The 19,330-nt window shown below is 54.1% G+C and overlaps 1 protein-coding gene across 4 annotated transcripts in view; it reads left to right on the forward strand.

Annotated features, from left to right (window-relative positions):
• Positions 1-839: 839 nt before the first annotated feature.
• cep120 (centrosomal protein 120) overlaps positions 840-19,330 on the forward strand; it is a 105,459-nt gene continuing 86,968 nt past the window's right edge. For 2 of the 4 annotated variants that reach the window (XR_015760673.1, XM_087998117.1), the window contains exons 1-3: positions 840-1,001; positions 16,578-16,734; positions 17,480-17,594. Coding sequence is in view for 2 of the 4 variants with exons in the window: in XM_087998117.1 (XP_087854243.1) it covers positions 950-1,001; positions 16,578-16,734; positions 17,480-17,594 (324 nt within the window). In the remaining 2 variants the exon portion in view is untranslated. Of the gene's footprint in view, positions 1,002-16,577; positions 16,735-17,479; positions 17,595-19,330 lie in introns of those variants that run through there. The other 2 variants (XM_087998113.1, XM_043711748.2) reach the window with 2 other exon arrangements.

The raw sequence follows: 19,330 nt of genomic DNA on the forward strand, positions 1-19,330 counted from the left end.
GTCTGACTGTGACCTCTGGGTGATCCAGCCTGACTGTGCTGTGGTCCGGCTGGGTGATCCAGCCTGACTGTGACCTCTGGGTGATCCAGCCTGACTGTGCTGTGGTCCAGCTGGGTGATCCAGCCTGACTGTGCTGTGGTCCGGCTGGGTGATCCAGCTTGACTGTGCTGTGGTCCGGCTGGGTGATCCAGTCTGACTGTGACTTCTGTGTGATCCAGTCTGACTGTGCTGTGGTCCAGCTGGGTGATCCAGTCTGACTGTGCTGTGCTCCGGCTGTGTGATCCAGTCTGACTGTGACCTCTGGGTGATCCAGTCTGACTGTGCTGTGGTCCTGCTGGGTGATCCAGTCTGACTGTGACCTCTGGGTGATCCAGTCTGACTGTGCTGTGGTCCTGCTGGGTGATCCAGCCTGACTGTGACCTCTGGGTGATCCAGCCTGACTGTGCTGTGGTCCTGCTGGGTGATCCAGCCTGACTGTGACCTCTGGGTGATCCAGTCTGACTGTGCTGTGGTCCTGCTGGGTGATCCAGCCTGACTGTGACCTCTGGGTGATCCAGCCTGACTGACCTCTGGGTGATCCAGCCTGACTGTGACCTCTGGGTGATCCAGCCTGACTGTGCTGTGGTCCTGCTGGGTGATCCAGCCTGACTGTGCTGTGGTCCTGCTGGGTGATCCAGCCTGACTGTGACCTCTGGGTGATCCAGCCTGACTGTGCTGTGGTCCTGCTGGGTGTTGTTGTTGTTATTCCTTGAGGATCCTGCGGGCGGCGCTCTAGGGCCCAGCAGCAGCTTCCGGTGCTCTCGCGGTGGCCGTTGCGACCGGAAGTAGTTTTCTTTGAACCGGGAGGCGGTAAAAGATGCCGGAGGAGCGGGGAGAAACCGTTGACGGAGCAGAGCAGGGTCCGGGGACACGGAGGAGACACTGCAGCCGCTCCTGAGGCACCGGCAACATGGGCGGCAGGGCCGAGCAGCAGCTGCTCATCGTGGTCTCCGTCCTGGAAGGTAAACCGGACCCGAGAGAGACCACCCTCACCCCCGGGATCACCCTCACCCCGGGATCACCCTCACTCCCCCCCGGATCACCCTCACTCCCCCCCGGATCACCCTCACCCCCGGGATCACCCTCACCCCCCGGGATCACCCTCACCCCCCGGGATCACCCTCACTCCCCCCCGGATCACCCTCACTCCCCCCGGATCACCCTCACCCCCCGGGCTCACCCTCACCCCCCGGATCACCCTCACCCCCCGGATCACCCTCACCCCCCGGGCTCACCCTCACCCCCGGATCACCCTCACTCCCCCCGGATCACCCTCACCCCCGGGATCACCCTCACCCCCCGGGATCACCCTCACCCCCCGGGCTCACCCTCACCCCCCCCGGATCACCCTCACCCCCCGGGATCACCCTCACCCCCCCCGGATCACCCTCACCCCCCGGGATCACCCTCACCCCCCGGGCTCACCCTCACCCCCCGGGCTCACCCTCACCCCCCGGGCTCACCCTCACCCCCCGGGATCACCCTCACCCCCCCCGGATCACCCTCACCCCCCGGGCTCACCCTCACCCCCCGGGATCACCCTCACCCCCCCCGGATCACCCTCACCCCCCGGGCTCACCCTCACCCCCCGGGCTCACCCTCACCCCCCGGGCTCACCCTCACCCCGGGATCACCCTCACCCCCCCCGGATCACCCTCACCCCCCGGGCTCACCCTCACCCCCCGGGCTCACCCTCACCCCCCGGGCTCACCCTCACCCCGGGATCACCCTCACCCCCCGGGCTCACCCTCACCCCCCGGGCTCACCCTCACCCCGGGATCACCCTCACCCCCCCCGGATCACCCTCACCCCCCCCCGGATCACCCTCACCCCCCGGGATCACCCTCACCCCTGGGCTCACCCTCACTCCCCCGGGATCACCCTCACCCCCCGGGCTCACCCTCACCCCCCCCGGATCACCCTCACCCCCCGGGATCACCCTCACCCCGGGATCACCCTCACCCCCCGGGATCACCCTCACCCCCCGGGATCACCCTCACCCCCCCCGGATCACCCTCACCCCCCGGGATCACCCTCACCCCCCGGGATCACCCTCACCCCCCCCGGGATCACCCTCACCCCCCTGGGCTCACCCTCACTCCCCCGGGATCACCCTCACCCCCCGGGATCACCCTCACCCCCCCGGGATCACCCTCACCCCCCCGGGCTCACCCTCACTCCCCCGGGCTCACCCTCACCCCCCGGGCTCACCCTCACCCCCCCCGGATCACCCTCACCCCCCGGGATCACCCTCACCCCCCCCGGATCACCCTCACCCCCCGGGATCACCCTCACCCCTGGGCTCACCCTCACCCCCCGGGCTCACCCTCACCCCCCCCGGATCACCCTCACCCCCCGGGATCACCCTCACCCCTGGGCTCACCCTCACCCCCCCCGGATCACCCTCACCCCCCGGGATCACCCTCACCCCCCCCGGATCACCCTCACCCCCCGGGATCACCCTCACCCCCCGGGCTCACCCTCACCCCCCCCGGATCACCCTCACCCCCCGGGATCACCCTCACCCCTGGGCTCACCCTCACTCCCCCCGGGATCACCCTCACCCCCCGGGCTCACCCTCACCCCCCGGGATCACCCTCACCCCCCGGGCTCACCCTCACCCCCCCCGGATCACCCTCACCCCCCGGGATCACCCTCACCCCCCGGGCTCACCCTCACCCCCCCCGGATCACCCTCACCCCCCGGGATCACCCTCACCCCTGGGCTCACCCTCACTCCCCCCGGGATCACCCTCACCCCCCGGGCTCACCCTCACCCCCCGGGCTCACCCTCACCCCGGGATCACCCTCACTCCCCCGGGATCACCCTCACCCCCCGGGCTCACCCTCACCCCCCCCGGATCACCCTCACCCCCCGGGATCACCCTCACCCCCCGGGATCACCCTCACCCCCCGGGATCACCCTCACCCCGGGCTCACCCTCACCCCCCCGGGATCACCCTCACCCCCCGGGCTCACCCTCACCCCCCCCCGGATCACCCTCACCCCCCCGGGATCACCCTCACCCCCCGGGATCACCTTCACCCCCTGGGATCACCCTCACCCCCGGGCTCACCCTCACCCCCCCCCCCCCCCCCCCCCCCCCCCGGATCACCCTCACCCCCCGGGATCACCCTCACCCACCGGATCACCCTCACCCCCCGGGCTCACCCTCACCCCCCCGGGCTCACCCTCACCCCCTGGGCTCATCCTCACCCCCTGGATTACCCTCACCCCCGGGATCATCCTCACCCCCTGGGCTCATCCTCACCCCCTGGATCACCCTCACCCCCCGGGCTCACCCTCACCCCCCGGGATCACCCTCACCCCTGGGCTCACCCTCACTCCCCCCGGGATCACCCTCACCCCCCGGGCTCACCCTCACCCCCCGGGCTCACCCTCACCCCGGGATCACCCTCACTCCCCCGGGATCACCCTCACCCCCCGGGCTCACCCTCACCCCCCCCGGATCACCCTCACCCCCCGGGATCACCCTCACCCCCCGGGATCACCCTCACCCCCCGGGATCACCCTCACCCCGGGCTCACCCTCACCCCCCCGGGATCACCCTCACCCCCCGGGATCACCCTCACCCCGGGCTCACCCTCACCCCCCCGGGATCACCCTCACCCCCCGGGCTCACCCTCACCCCCCCGGGATCACCCTCACCCCCCGGGCTCACCCTCACCCCCCCCGGATCACCCTCACCCCCCGGGATCACCCTCACCCCCCGGGATCACCCTCACCCCCCGGGATCACCCTCACCCCCCGGGATCACCTTCACCCCCTGGGATCACCCTCACCCCCGGGCTCACCCTCACCCCCCCCCCCCCCCCCCCGGATCACCCTCACCCCCCGGGCTCACCCTCACCCCCCGGGATCACCCTCACCCCCCGGGATCACCCTCACCCACCGGATCACCCTCACCCCCCGGGCTCACCCTCACCCCCCCGGGCTCACCCTCACCCCCTGGGCTCATCCTCACCCCCTGGGCTCATCCTCACCCCCTGGATTACCCTCACCCCCGGGATCATCCTCACCCCCTGGGCTCATCCTCACCCCCTGGGCTCATCCTCACCCCCTGGATCACCCTCACCCCCCGGGCTCACCCTCACCCCCCGGGCTCACCCTCACCCCCGGAATCACCCTCACTCCCCGGGCTCACCCTCACCCCCCGGATCACCCTCACCCCCGGGATCACCCTCACCCCCGGGATCACCCTCACCCCCGGGATCTCCCTCACCCCCGGGATCTCCCTCACCCCCGGGCTCATCCTCGCCCCCTGGGCTCATCCTCACCCCCTGGATTACCCTCACCCCCGGGATCATCCTCACCCCCTGGGCTCATCCTCACCCCCTGGATCACCCTCACCCCCGGGATCACCCTCACCCCCGGGGCTCATCCTCACCCCCGGGGCTCATCCTCACCCTGAGCTCACCCTCACCCCTGGGATTACCCTCACTCCCCCCGGGCTCACCCTCACCCCCCCGGATCACCCTCACCCCCTGGGCTCATCCTCATCCCGGGCTCACCCTCACCCCCGGGCTCACCCTCGCTCCCCCCGGATCACCCTGACCCCCGGGCTCACCCTCACCCCCCGGGCTCACCCTCACTCCCCCCGGATCACCCTCACCCCCGGGATCCTCCTCACCCCCCGTGATCACCCTCACTCCCCCCGGATAATCCTCACCCCCCGGATCACCCTCTCCCCGGGATCACCCTCACCCCCCGGGCTCATCCTCACACCGGGATCATCCTCACTCCCCGGGATCACCCTCACCCCCGGTGCCCACCCTCACCCCGGGCTCACCCTCACCCCCCGGGATCACCCTCACCCCCCGGGATCACCCTCACCCCCCGGGATCACCCTCACCCCCCGGATCACCCTCACCCCCCGGGCTCACCCTCACCCCCCGGATCACCCTCACCCCCGGGATCACCCTCACCCCCGGGATCACCCTCACCCCCGGGCTCACCCTCACCCCCTGGATTACCCTCACCCCCTGGGCTCATCCTCACCCCCTGGGCTCATCCTCACCCCTTGGATTACCCTCACCCCCGGGATCATCCTCACCCCCTGGGCTCATCCTCACCCCCTGGATCACCCTCACCCCCGGGATCACCCTCACCCCCGGGGCTCATCCTCACCCCGAGCTCACCCTCTCCCCCGGGATTACCCTCACTCCCCCCGGGCTCACCCTCACCCCCCGGGATCACCCTCACCCCCGGGATCACCCTCACCCCAGGGATCACCCTCACCCCCGGGATCACCCTCACCCCCGGGATCACCCTCACCCCCGGGATCACCCTCATCCCCCCCGGATCACCCTCATCCCCCCCGGATCACCCTCACCCCCGGGATCACCCTTATCCCCCGGGCTCACCCTCACCCCCGGGATCACCCTCACCCCCGGGCTCACCCTCACCCCCGGGATCACCCTCACCCCCGGGCTCACCCTCACCCCCTGGATTACCCTCACCCCCTGGGCTCATCCTCACCCCCTGGGCTCATCCTCACCCCCTGGGCTCATCCTCACCCCCTGGGCTCATCCTCACCCCCGGGATCATCCTCACCCCCGGGATCATCCTCACCCCCTGGGCTCATCCTCACCCCCTGGATCACCCTCACCCCCGGGATCACCCACCCCCGGGATCACCCTCACCCCCGGGGCTCATCCTCACCCCGAGCTCACCCTCACCCCCGGGATTACCCTCACTCCCCCCGGGCTCACCCTCACCCCCCCGGATCACCCTCACCCCCTGGGCTCATTCTCACCCCGGGCTCACCCTCACCCCCGGGCTCACCCTCGCTCCCCCCGGATCACCCTGACCCCCGGGCTCACCCTCACCCCCCGGGCTCACCCTCACTCCCCCCGGATCACCCTCACCCCCGGGATCCTCCTCACCCCCCGTGATCACCCTCACTCCCCCCGGATCACCCTCACCCCCGGGCTCACCCTCACCCCCCGGGATTACCCTCACCCCCCGGGATCACCCTCACCCCCGGGATCACCCTCACCCCCGGTGCTCACCCTCACCCCGGACTCACCCTCACCCCTGGGATTACCCTCATCCCCGGGATTACCCTCACCCCCTGGGCTCATCCTCACCCCGGGCTCATCCTCATCCCCGGGATTACCCTCACCCCCCGGGGCTCACCCTCACCCCCCGGGCTCACCCTCACCCCCCGGGATTACCCTCACCCCCCGGGATCACCCTCACCCCCCGGGATCACCCTCACCCCCGGGATCACCCTCACCCCCGGTGCTCACCCTCACCCCTGGGATTACCCTCATCCCCGGGATTACCCTCACCCCCTGGGCTCACCCTCACCCCGGGCTCACCCTCATCCCCAGGATTACCCTCACCCCCTGGGCTCATCCTCACCCCGGGCTCATCCTCATCCCCGGGATTACCCTCACCCCCCGGGCTCACCCTCACCCCGGGCTCACCCTCACCCCCCGGGCTCACCCTCACCCCCCGGGCTCACCCTCACCCCCTGGGCTCACCCTCACCCCCCGGGATTACCCTCACCCCCCGGGATTACCCTCACCCCCCGGGATTACCCTCACCCCCCCGGGATCACCCCATCATCACCACAGCGGGATCACCCTCAGCCCCGGGATCACTGTGATGCCCGGATTCACCTTAACCCCGCACCACCGTCACCCCCAGGATCACTGTAACCCCCCAGATCACCGTCACCCCCAGGATCACTGTGACCCTGGAATCACCGTCACTTCCAGGATCACCATCACCCCCGGGATCACCTTCACCTCGGGATCACTGTAACTCTGGGATCACCAGCACCCCGGGATCAGCCTCACTCCTCGATATCACCGTCACCCCCAGGATCACCGGGATCACCGTAACCCCCGGGATCACCCTCACCCCAGGATCACCCCCACCTCGGGATCACCGTCACCCCAAGGATCACCCTCACCCCCTGGGATCACCGTCATCCCGGGATTACAGTAACCCCCGGGATCACCGTCACCCCCAGGATCACTGTAACCTCCAGGATCACCCTCACCCCGGGATCACCGTCACCCCCAGGATCACCCTCACCCCCTGGGATCACCGTCATCCCGGGATCACGCTCACCCCGGGATCACCATAACCCCCAGGATCACCATCACCCCCTGGGATCACCGTCATCCCGGGATCACCGTAACCCCCGGGATCACTCTCACCCCAGGATAACCGTAACCCCGGGACCGCCGTTACCCCGGGATCAGTGTTACCTCTAGGATCACCGTAACCCCCGGGATAGGTGAATTGGCCATGCTAAATTGCCCGTAGTGTTAGGTGAAGGGGTAAATGTAGGTGTATGGGTCTGGGTGGTATACGCTTCGGTGGGTCTGTGTGGACTTGTTGGGCTGAAGGGCCTGTTTCCGCACTGTAAGTAATCTAATCTAATCACTGTAACACTCCGGATCACCGTCACCCCTGGGATCACCGTGACCCCGGGATCACTGTAACCCCGGAATCACCTCACCCCCGGGATCACCCTCACCCCCGGGATTAACCTCACCTCCCGGGATCACCCTCACCCCCAGGATCACAGTCACCTTGGGATCCCCTTCACCCCGGGATCCCCTTCACCCCGGGATCCCCTTCACCCCGGGATCACCATCACCCCGGGATCACCGTCACCCCCAGAATCACCGTCACCCTGGGATCCACTGTAACCCCCCGGATCACCGTCACCCCCAGGATCACTGTGACCCCGGGATCACCATTACCCCCAGGATCACCATTACCCCCAGGATCACTGTGACCCCTGGAATCACTGTCACCCCCAGGATCACCGTCACCCCCGGATCACCTACACCTTGGGATCACCGTAATCCCGGGATCACTGTAACTCTGGGATCATCGTCACCCCTAGGATCACTGTAACCCCGGGATCACCGTCACCGCGGGATCACCCTCACTCCCGGAATCATTGTCCCCCAGGATCAACCTCATCTCCGGGATCACTGTCACCCCCAGGATCACTGTCACCCCCGGGATCACTGTAACCCCGGAATCATCGTCATCCCTGGGATCACCCTCACTCCTGGAATCATTGTCACTCGGGATCACCCCCGGGATCAACCTCATCTCCTGGGATCAACCTCATCTCCCGGGATCACCCTCACCCCCCGGGATCACCCTCACCCCTGGGATCACTGTCACCCCCCGGAATCACCATCACCTTGGGATCCCCTTCATCCTGGGATTCCCCTCACCCCCGGGATCACTGTATACCCGGGATCACCGTCACCCCCGGGATCACTGTCACCCCCGGGATCACTGTCACCCCCGGGATCACCGTCACCCCTGGGTTCACCGTCACCCCCGGGATCACCGTCACCCCTGGGATCGCCGTCACCCCCGGAATCACCGCCACCCCGGGATCATCTCACCCCCGGGATCACCCTCACCCCTCCGGGATCACTGTGACCCCTGGGATCACCATCACTGCCGGGATCGGCGTCATCCTGGGATCACCCCCACCCCCCCCGGATCACCCTCATCCCAGGATCACCCTTACCCCCAAGATCACCGTAACCCTCACTCCCGGAATCACTGTAACCCTGGGATCACCCTCACCCTCGGGATCACTGTCACTCCGGGATCACCCTCACCCCGGGATCACCTTCACTCCTTCGGGATCACTGTCACCCCCGGGATCACTGTAACCCCGGAATCATTGTCACCCGGGATCACCCTCACCCCCGGAATCACCTTCAACTCTGGGATCACTGTGACGCCCGGGATCACCGTCACACCTGGGATCACCCTCGCCCCCCCCCGGGAATAACCGTCACACCTGGGATCACCGTCGCCCCCGGGTTCACCCTCACCCCCCGAGATCGCCGGCACCCCCGGGATCACCCACACACACCCCGGCATCACCGTCACCCCTGTATCACTTACACCTCGGGATCACCGTAATCCCGGGATCACTAACTCTGGGATCACGATAATCCCCAGGATCACCGTCATCCCGGGATCACCATCACCCCGGGATCACTGTAACCCCTGGGATCGCCGTCATCCCGGGATCACCGTCGCCCCGGGATCACCGAAACTCCCGAGATCACCGAAACTCCCGGGATCACTGTCACCCCTGGGATCGCTGTCACCCCCGGGATCTCTCTCACTCCCGGGATCACCGTAACCTCCGGGATCACCGTGACCCCCAAGATCACCGTCACCTCGAGATCACCGTACCCCCGGGATCACCATAATCCCCGAGATCACCGTATCCCCGCATCACTGTATCCCAGGATCACTGTACCCCCGGTATTATTGTTTACCCAAGATCACTGGATTCCCGTATCACTGTATCCCCCGGGTCACTGTAACCGCAGGATCACTGTATCCCCGGATCAGTGTATAAGTGAGATCACTGTAACCCCAGGATCAGTCTAACACCGGGTAACTTTATCATCGGGATCACTGCATTTCCGGGATCACTACAACCCCTGGATCACTGTAACCCTGGGATCACTATATCCCCATGATCACTGTAACCCCATGATCACTGTAACCACTCGATCACTAAAACTCCAGGATCACTGTAACCTCAGAATCACTCCATCCCCAGGATCACTGTAACCTCTGGGATCACTGTAACCCTGGGATCACTGTATTCCTGGAATAACTGTATCCTCACATCACTGTACCCCCAGGATCACTGCATCCTCAGGATCACTGTAATCCCAGGATCCCTGCAACCCCGGGATCAGTGTAATCTCGGGATCACTTCATCCCCGGGATCATTGTATCCCTGAAATACTATATCCCCATGATTACTATATACATGAGTATTAGATTGTTGTGTCCCCTGGATCACTGTATTCCTGGGACCACGAATCACTGGGACCATCCCTGAAATCACGATATCCCCAGCAACACTGTACCCCTGGGACTGCTGTAACCCCGCGAACACTGTCTTGCCAGGATTGCCATGGCCGTGCTTATAATGTATCCCTGGGATCACTGGAAACTGGACCACCTGATTCCCAGGATTCTCTTGTTTGACCAGCTGGTTCATTTCCAAGCCTCATCCCAGGCACCATTTTGGGAGTAGAGGCTTTTCTTCCCTTCTCCACTGTGTTTCCTTTTTAGAAATTGCACTTTTTTTCTAAAACATATTGCAGCAAAGGTTGCAATCATGCTGTTGTGTTCTGAGAATGGGACTCTATACTTGCCGTGGGTTAAATGCTGCATACAACTGGCAGTGGTCCTCATATGTTATGACCACCAGTCTTGCAATGCACTGATTCCAATATTTCTGATGGAAATTATAGAGTTATACAGTTACACAATATGGAAACTGACCCTTTGGTTCAACTCAACTGCCCCGGCCAGATGGCCTTAACTGATTTCGTCCCATTTACCGGCATTTGGCCCATAACTCTCTAAACATTTCCTATTCATATATCTATCCAGATGCCTTTTAAATGTTGTAATTGAATCATCCTCCACCATATCGTCTGGCAGCTTGTTCTATACATGCACCACCCTCTGCATGAAAAAGTTATGGCTCAGTAGTTAGCACTGCTGCCTCACAGCACCAGGGTCCCAGGTTCGATTCCAGCCTTGGGTGATTGTCTGTGTGGAGTTTGCACATTCTCCGTGTCTGCATGGGTTTCCTCAAGGGTGCTCCGGTTTCCTCCCACAGTCCAAAGATGTGCAGTTTAGGTGAATTGGCCATACTAAATTGCCCCATAGTGTTAGGTGCTCAGTCAGAGGGAAATGGATCTGGGTGGGTTACTCTTCGGCGGGTTGGTGTGGACTGGTTGGGCTGAAGGGCCTGTTTCCACACGTAGGGAATCTTTAAAAAAAAAATTTCACCTCTCACTTTGAACCTGTACCCTTTAGTTTTGGACTCCCCAATCCTAGGGAAGGTTTTGTGCTTTTGTGTACATTTGATTTGAAAGTAAGCTTGGAACCTTTAAACTCCAGATATTAACACATGAAATTGCTATGCATCTCAGTTCTTGAGTGTCACCTTTGTCTGTATCAATGCCAAATTTCCATGCGCCTTCTTAATTCCTTGCTGCACCCACTTGCTAATTTCTTTGTGTTTCATGCTCAAGACCACCCAGATCCCTCTGAGTTGCAATGTTTTGGAGTCCTTATCCATTTGAATAATAATCTGCCTTTTTATTCTTTTCACTATAGTGCATTATTTCACTTTGAAAACTCATGTTTTTATTTTGATGTATTTTTGACTAGGGACTGAAATAGGAAAAGGACTGTTTTAAAATCCAAGGATAGTTGAAGGATTTTTAAAAGCAAATAGCCTGACACTCATTGTAAGTGCTATTTACTCAGCTGTTTGCTTGAAATCTAGTTACAGACAAGTTGGATCCAAGGTATACATAGTCATAAACCTTTGACAGATAGTAAGTAGCTGATTGGTCGGTGGTATCGATGACAAAGATCTTTCTGCCTGCCAACAACAATGTGACTGGCTCCCAGGTAATTGAATAGTTGCGGTTATTAATGTTTGATGGAGACTCCATCTGATCTTCAAAAAGTAAGGAGCTATCCCTTTCTCTGCAATGAAGAAATCACCTCAAACCTGAAGAAAGCCAGCTTATTTTCCCTCACCAGTTGCTGTGGGGTTTTAAACCTTTATCAGAAAGAACCAGCCTCCTACAAATGGATGTGCCTGGAGAAGGAAAATGAGGAAGGAGGAGCAAGTCCTGAGATGCCAAAAGGATCTCAGCAAAACCTGTGGACAGGGAGCCTCCTGGAATTTCCCTCTGCCCATAACACTCATATATTTTCATGTCTGACTGTGTGTCCCAGAGTTTTCACCAGCAAGGTTATATGTCAACGGTTCATAATTGTTTATCCTGTAATTAGAATCTCGTTGTTTGTAATAAACATTATTTTTTGTTATGATTTGGAGATGCCGGTATTGGACTGGGGTGTGCAAAGTTAAAAATCACACAACACCAGGTTATAGTCCAACAGGTTTATTTGGAAGCAGTAGCTTTCAGAGCGCTGCTCCTTCATCAGGTGATTGTGGAGTATAAGATCATAAGACACAGAATTTATCGCAAAAGTTGAAAAAGACCTGGATTGTTTGTTAAGTCTGTCATCTTTTAGAATGAACATATTGGTTTCAGTTCTTTCACATGACTTAACAAACAATCCAGGTCTTTTTCAATATATAATTTCAGTTACATCACACTGTGAACTTTTCCGATAAATTCTGTCTTATGATCTTATATTCCACAACCACCTGATGAAGGAGCAGGGCTCCGAAAGCTACCACATAAACCTGTTGGACTATAACCTGGTGTTGTGTGATTTTTAATTTTTGTTAAGGGCAGAAGTCTTTCAATCTGGATCCAAAAGGCACATAAATTGGAGACTTCGGTAGACTACTGCTCTGATGATTCTTCGAATGGTGAGGCTTGATTTCCAGTGTGCTACCACAGTGAGACATAACATAACATCACACTTTCCCATATTGAATTTGACCTGTCAACTTTTCACCCACTATCGATATCCCTTTAAAGATTCTTTCTGTCATCATTGATTGATTGATTTATTGTCATGTGTACCGAGGTACAGTGAAAAGCTTTATATACGAGCAGTACAAGCAGATCATAGTAAGCAAGAATGTCTGATCAAAAAGACTTAGACAGAGGCATACAGGTTACATTGCTCAGGGTGTGCACTTGGTGAGATCAACAATAGCAAGATCAGCATTATTTGAGGCTAGACAGTCCATTTATCAGTCTAATAACGGCCGGGAAGAAGGTGTTCCTGAACCTAGTGGTGTATGTGTTTATGCATTGTATCTTCTGCCTGAAGAGGTTGTCAGAGATCGTTACCAGGGTGTAGTGGGTCTTCAATGATGTTGACAGCATTTCCGTGGCAGCGAGCCGTGTAAATAGAGTCCATGGATGGAAGGTTGGCTTCCATGATAATCTGGGCTGTGCTCACAACCTCTGTAGTTTCATAGGGGCCTGGGCAGAGCAGTTGCCATACCAGGTCATTATGCTTCTGGCAGTGTGCTTTCAATGGTGCATCTGTGGAAGTTGGTGAGGGTCCTGAGCTGCCTGAGGAAGAGGTGTTGTTGTGCTTTCTTGGATCATTTCACCTACATGGGAAGTCCAGGGCAGGTTGTCGGTTATTGTCAGTCAGAGGAACTTGATGCTCTGCACCCTCTCAACCTCAGTTCTGTTGATGTAGTTGGGTGCATGTCTTTCTGAAGTCAGTGATCCATTCTTTAGCTTTGCTGATGTTGAGAGAGAGGTTGTTCTCATTGCACCATGTCACCAAGCCCTCTATCTTCTCTCTGTATTTTGACTCATCATTGTGAGATATCTGTCCCATTACGGTAGTGTTGTCAGTGAATTTGTAGATGGTGTTCGTTTGGAAATTGGCAACACAGTTGTGGGTGCACAGGGTGTACAATAGATGGCTGAGAATGCATCCTCGAGGGCACCAGTCTTGATTGTTATTGTGGAGGAGGTGCAGTTACCTATCTGCACTGATTGTGGTCTGTGGGTCAGAAAGCTGATGATCCAGTTGCAGGGGATGGAGCTGAGACCACGGGTCACGGAGATTTGAGATCAGTCTGGAGGGGATTATGATATTGAAGGTAGAGCTGTAGTCGATGAGCAGGAGCCTGGCGTAGATGTCCTTGTTGTCCAAATGTTCTACGGAAGAGTGCAGGGCTAGGGATATGGCATCCGCTGTGGACCTGTTACGTCGGTAGGCAAATTGTAGGGGATCAGCGCCGGCTGGTAGACTGGAGTTGATGTGGGCCATGACCAGCCTCTCAAAGCATTTCATGATGATTGAGGTCTGAGCCACTGGGCGGTAATCATTAAGGCACATTGCATGTGCTTTCGTAGGTACGGGGTGATGGTGGTCTTCCTGAAGCAGGTGGGGACTTCAGCTTGTAGGAGGGAGAGGTTGAAGATTAGGTGAATATTTCTGCCAGTTGGTCCAGACAGGATCTGAGTGCACGGCCAGGGACATCATCTGGCCCATCTCTTTCCTTGGGCTGACTCCCAGGAAGACCAGTCTGATGTCTGCAGCAGCTACTGAGGGAACAGGTGTGCCTGGGGGTGTCGGGGCAGGTGTCATTGCACCGCTGGCATTCTGCTCAATCCGAGCATAGCATGCAATGACCGCGTCAGGGAGGGATGTGTCTTTGTCCACTATTTTGCTCTGCTTTATCCCAACATGCCTAAGATCATAGCTGATCTGATTGTGACCTTGGTTCCACTTTTCTGTTTTTCTATTTACCCTGATATTGTTTGAGTCCCTTATTTTAAAGAATATTGTCTACAAAGAGAACCAATAAATCATGGAATTAGCTAACAGAAATGAAAATCTTAATAAGTTCCTTTAGGTCCTGTTTTATATCTAGAATTAGTAGAAAGTGAGGACTGCAGATGCTGGAGATCAGACTCGAGAGTATGGTGCTGGAAAAGCACAGCAGGTTAGGCAGCATCCGAGGAGCAGGAGAATCAATGTTTTGGGCACAAGCCCTTTATCAGGAATCCCCTTCCTGATGAAGGGCTTATGCCTGAAATGTTGATTCTCCTGCTCCTCAGATGCTGCCTGACCTGCTGTGCTTTTCCAGCACCACACTCTCGACCTTATATCTCAAATTGCACTGAATTGTTGCAGGTAGTGTAAGTGTAACTCCCAAAGTAATAAGCATTCTTAAAATCTGTCAAGTATTTTAGCTTTTCTGTTCCTTGTTAGTTGTAATTACCAGTAAACATTTGACCTGAATAGCCTATTTGGGCTGATAAATCACTCATAACATTCATTCCACTAAGTGCTGGATAGTGGCATTCTCCAATAAGAGAAACTCTAACCAACTCCCTTTAACGTTCAGCTATATTGTATTGTTGAATCTTCCCAACTATAAACATCCTGGGAATTATCATTGACCAGAAACTGAGTAGACTAGCTGTAAAAGACGTGTGTCTACACAGGCAGGTCAGAGACTGTGAAGTTTGTGGCAAACAATTTATCTGCTGACTCCTCAAAGCCTGATCATCGCCTATAAGGTAGAAGACAAGAGTGCTACCGAATACTGAGTTCATGAGTACATTCCAACAACACTGGAGAAATTTGACAACATTCAGGGAAAAACAACCAACTTGATTGGCACCCAACGTTAAGCATTCATCCACTCCCACCACTGGCTCACAGTGCATCAGTGTACATTATCCACAAAATGCACTGCAGCATGTCCCCAAACTACTACTTTAGCATCTTTCAAACCTTTGACCTCTACCAGCTTGAAATTCAAAGGCGGCAAATCAATGGGAACACCACTATGTACAATTTCCCTTCCAAGTCACGTACCATCCTGACTTTGAACTTTCTCGCCATTCCCTTGTCTGTCACTATATGAAAATCCTGGAATTCTGTCTTGAATAGCATTGTGGGTAGACTACACGATAGACTACAGCACTTCATGAAGGAGGCTCACCACCTCCTCAAGGGCTTGCCGGAGATGCTCACATCCCATGAAGGACTGATAAAAGCAATTTTACAATTGCAGTTAAACTTCCCCAATTTTGATGCAAGATACAAGTCCAAATAGAATAGCAACGTTCCCATATTTTGCAAAAGTAACTGATCCTCACTTGAGACTGAAGAGTGTGTTGATCGTTCATTTCAGTCGTCTAAACATTTAATCAGATACTTCACTGTGGTGCTCAGTGGATAATCATAAAAAGAGAACACTTGCTGTTGTCCGCACTCATTTTTGGTTGTGACATTTAGATCAATTTCCTCCACTACCTGAGTTGAGATCAGCTAAGCTAGAATAACCCAGAAAATTAATGTATGATATCACTGTTGGGTAAGAGTCAGTAATATACTACATAGTGTAGTTGTCCATTTGTTTTTTCCCCTCCTTGGATGAAACCATATTTTTGCTTAAGTTGGTGAGTGCTGAAACAAAATCCTTGAGAATTGATCTGCACAGCTTACTTCTGTGATGGAATGTAAAAATAATAATACTGTTTGACGTGTTCCTGTGATACTGTTAGTTTAGTTGAAGTAACCTCAAGTCAGTTCCCAGGTTTTTTTCCCGACACTTCCAAATATTTAAAAAATCCTGATGAAATGGCTTTTAATGTTCATAGTTATAATTGTTTTGAATTTGATGTGAGCACATATGCTATATATAACATTTTTAGATGCTGTTGTAAGACTAGATATTTCAGGGATGTTAGAAACTAAAATATTTCCACTTAGAATAGAAGTTCAAGTGATTTACCAAACATGTTTCTTTACTGTGCTGTCACCTAGGATCTATTGAGGGATGAGTTTGGCAGTCTAGTCTCGTCCCACATAAGTGTGGGTGGACAGCTTAAAGTTGTTTTGAAATGGCGAGCGCTTAATCATTGCATTGCTTGATGCCAAAGATATTCAATCATAAGCAATCAAATTGCTCATTATACATTGAGCTGTCATTTCCAAAAGGTTGTATATCTCTGAGTGAACTGTAAATCTAAACTCTTGGTCTTGTTGATGCATTAGGGCGACATTTCCCAAAACGTCATCGGCACAACATTGTGGTAGAAGCACGGTTTGATGGAGAGTTGCTGGCAACAGACCCTGTTGAACACAAAAGTCAGCCCGAGTTTGTTACAGAACTTGCTTGGGAACTTGACAGAAGGTCATTATATCAACACAGGTGAGGCATTAATAAAATGATTTTGCTAAAGAATAACTAACAGAGAAAAGCTCTTCAAGCAAAGCAGAAGTTAAGTTTCTCTATTGTTATGTCTGTTACTATCATTTGAAATGTACAAGATGAAAGGTGGTAATTAAACACACAACTCTGACCACCGCTACTAACTGATTGGTGTGTTACTGAAAAAGGCATCTTAAAACTTTATACTTTGCACCCATGAGGGTAATTTGTCAGATTACTGAGTGAAGGGGAAAGCCAAAATCTTGTTCTGTTCGAGAAGAATGTGTAAAGGATTATGCTGATAACCAATTTAGGAGTGTCAATCAGGCCCAGACTGTGACACACTTGCATGTACTAGAAGCTACATAAAGTAATACACAAGACCCTGTTTTTCACAGACAGAATACATTTGAACACACTGTACCTGTTTCAACTCATCAAAATATCCATAGCCATTTGGTGGTTCATTTCTCAGGGCAAAGCTTTGATGAGTGCAAGACGAAAAGCGTTGACAAAATGTGAATTTTTCAGCAATATTCAAGTTCTGCAATACCAAGCTGCTGTTACTGATTATTTACTGCTTTTATGTATTTCTGCTCCATTAAGTAATACAGATGGTTTTCTGTGTACTGATGAAAACGTACATGTGCTAAATGATACTGTTGATATTTTATTATGATTGTTATTATTAGCTTAAGCAACTTATTAAGCTTGCCTGTCATAAATACATACATTTCCTTTTTAGGTTACAACGCACACCCATCAAGCTATATTGTTATGCAGTGGATTCTCTGACATTAGCAAAGGAGTCTGTAGGTTATATCATTTTGGATTTGAGGTCTGTTCAAGAGACTAAACAGGTGTGTTGGCTTGTTGTTCTCTAGATATTCAAGATGCAAAGGGAATGTTCCAAAGTGTGCTAATTTTTAAAAATTTTGTGGGTTTTTGCTTGTTAATATTAGTGTTGTTTTTCTACAAATAGGTCAAACAGGCATGTGTGATGCAAGAATACAGTCCACATTTTTCACTTGTGAATGCAGATTTGAAATTCCAATCTAGGCTTTTTTTTGAAGCAGTAATGCCTAGCTGGAATTATTATGGTCATGCCTCAGTTTGAGCACTGACTGACAGTTTTACTTCAAACAATATTTGCCAATAGTTAGAAAGCAACATGTTGATTGTTGAGAACATCCACAGTGAATGCTCGAGAAACTCAGCAGTTCTGGCAGCTTTTGTGGAGAGAGAAGCAGGACTTATATTTCAAGTCCAGTGTGACTCTTCTATTGGACTTAAATGTTAACTCTGTTTTTCCCTCCATAGGTGCTGCCAAATCCACTAGGTTTCTACAGCATCATGTGTTTGTTTCAGTTTTCAAGTATCTGTAGTGTTTTACTTTTATTATGTTGAACATTGTTTTGTTCAGTTATATCACATAATCAATCATCAAAAATTGATTCGTTTCAGAAATTTGGATTATTACAGAGGTTATGTGGAGAGCCTGGAACAGTGCTTTCCATGTATTTTCTTGCTATCACCCCACTTCAAGGCTTGAAAATTGAAGTGGCCACTCAGTGAATTGTGAATTTGGAGCAGAAGACTCAGAGCAAGGGGAAGGAAGAATCAGTGCTGTCTTTAAGATCCTGACCATAAAACTTTAGTTCACACTCCACCCATGGTCCCAATCCCCACTTTGGGAAGCCCTGGCCTAGTGAAGCTTAACTTGTTAAATTGTAGAGGGGAGAAGAATAAGAGACTTCATAGAGGTATTTAAAACTGTATAGGGTGTTGATGAAGTGAATAGCAAAAATTGTTTCCGCACACAGGGTGTTTGGTAAATGTTGAGCACAGGTTTAAGTAATCAGCAGAAGAATATGAGGTGAATTTATCTCCCATTATTATTATGACCTGGAATGCACCTTCTGTAGGACTGGTGGAAATAAACTAAATTGTAAAGGGGAACTGGATAAGTACTTGTTGGGGATGAATTGCAGAACTATATGTAAAGAACAGGAAAATGGGACTAATTGGATAACAATTTGAATGAATTTGCACTGTGAACTGGTTCTATAATAGGCAGAGATGGAACAAAGGAAAAGTAATTCTGTTTTTCAAGGAAAGATTCAATTAATTACTACTCTCTTTCGAGATCTATAGAACTAACAAAAAGGGGGTAATATTAAACATCAAATGCTTGTAATTGGAGGTCAGCAAGCACTGATGTAAAATTTGTCTGCTATTTAACAGTATATGTCTTGTTGTCACTTCTAAAAATGTTGCCATAGAAATTCAAATGTTTTCTTAATATTTTTATTCTGAATCACTTGAATACAAATAAGGTTTAATTCCTTACTTTTGGCACCAAATTTGTTAGATTATTTCATCTTAAATGTGGCTCTATCAATTTTAAAATATAACATTTCACTAATTAAATTCAGATTTCTGTTAGATTTTTGAAATGCAACAATTTTCCTAAATGTAGCTTTTGAAATTAATCATGAAGGTTGAAGATTAGAAACGATAAGTTAAAACACAAACTTCACATTTCTGTGTCACTCTCAAAAGAATTGCCGTTCAAAGTCTCTCCAGCATCAATGTT

Source organism: Chiloscyllium plagiosum, unplaced genomic scaffold, assembly GCF_037043375.1.
Source record: "Chiloscyllium plagiosum isolate Xiang-an unplaced genomic scaffold, Cpla_swu_hap1 HiC_scaffold_2, whole genome shotgun sequence".
NCBI lineage: Eukaryota > Metazoa > Chordata > Chondrichthyes > Orectolobiformes > Hemiscylliidae > Chiloscyllium > Chiloscyllium plagiosum.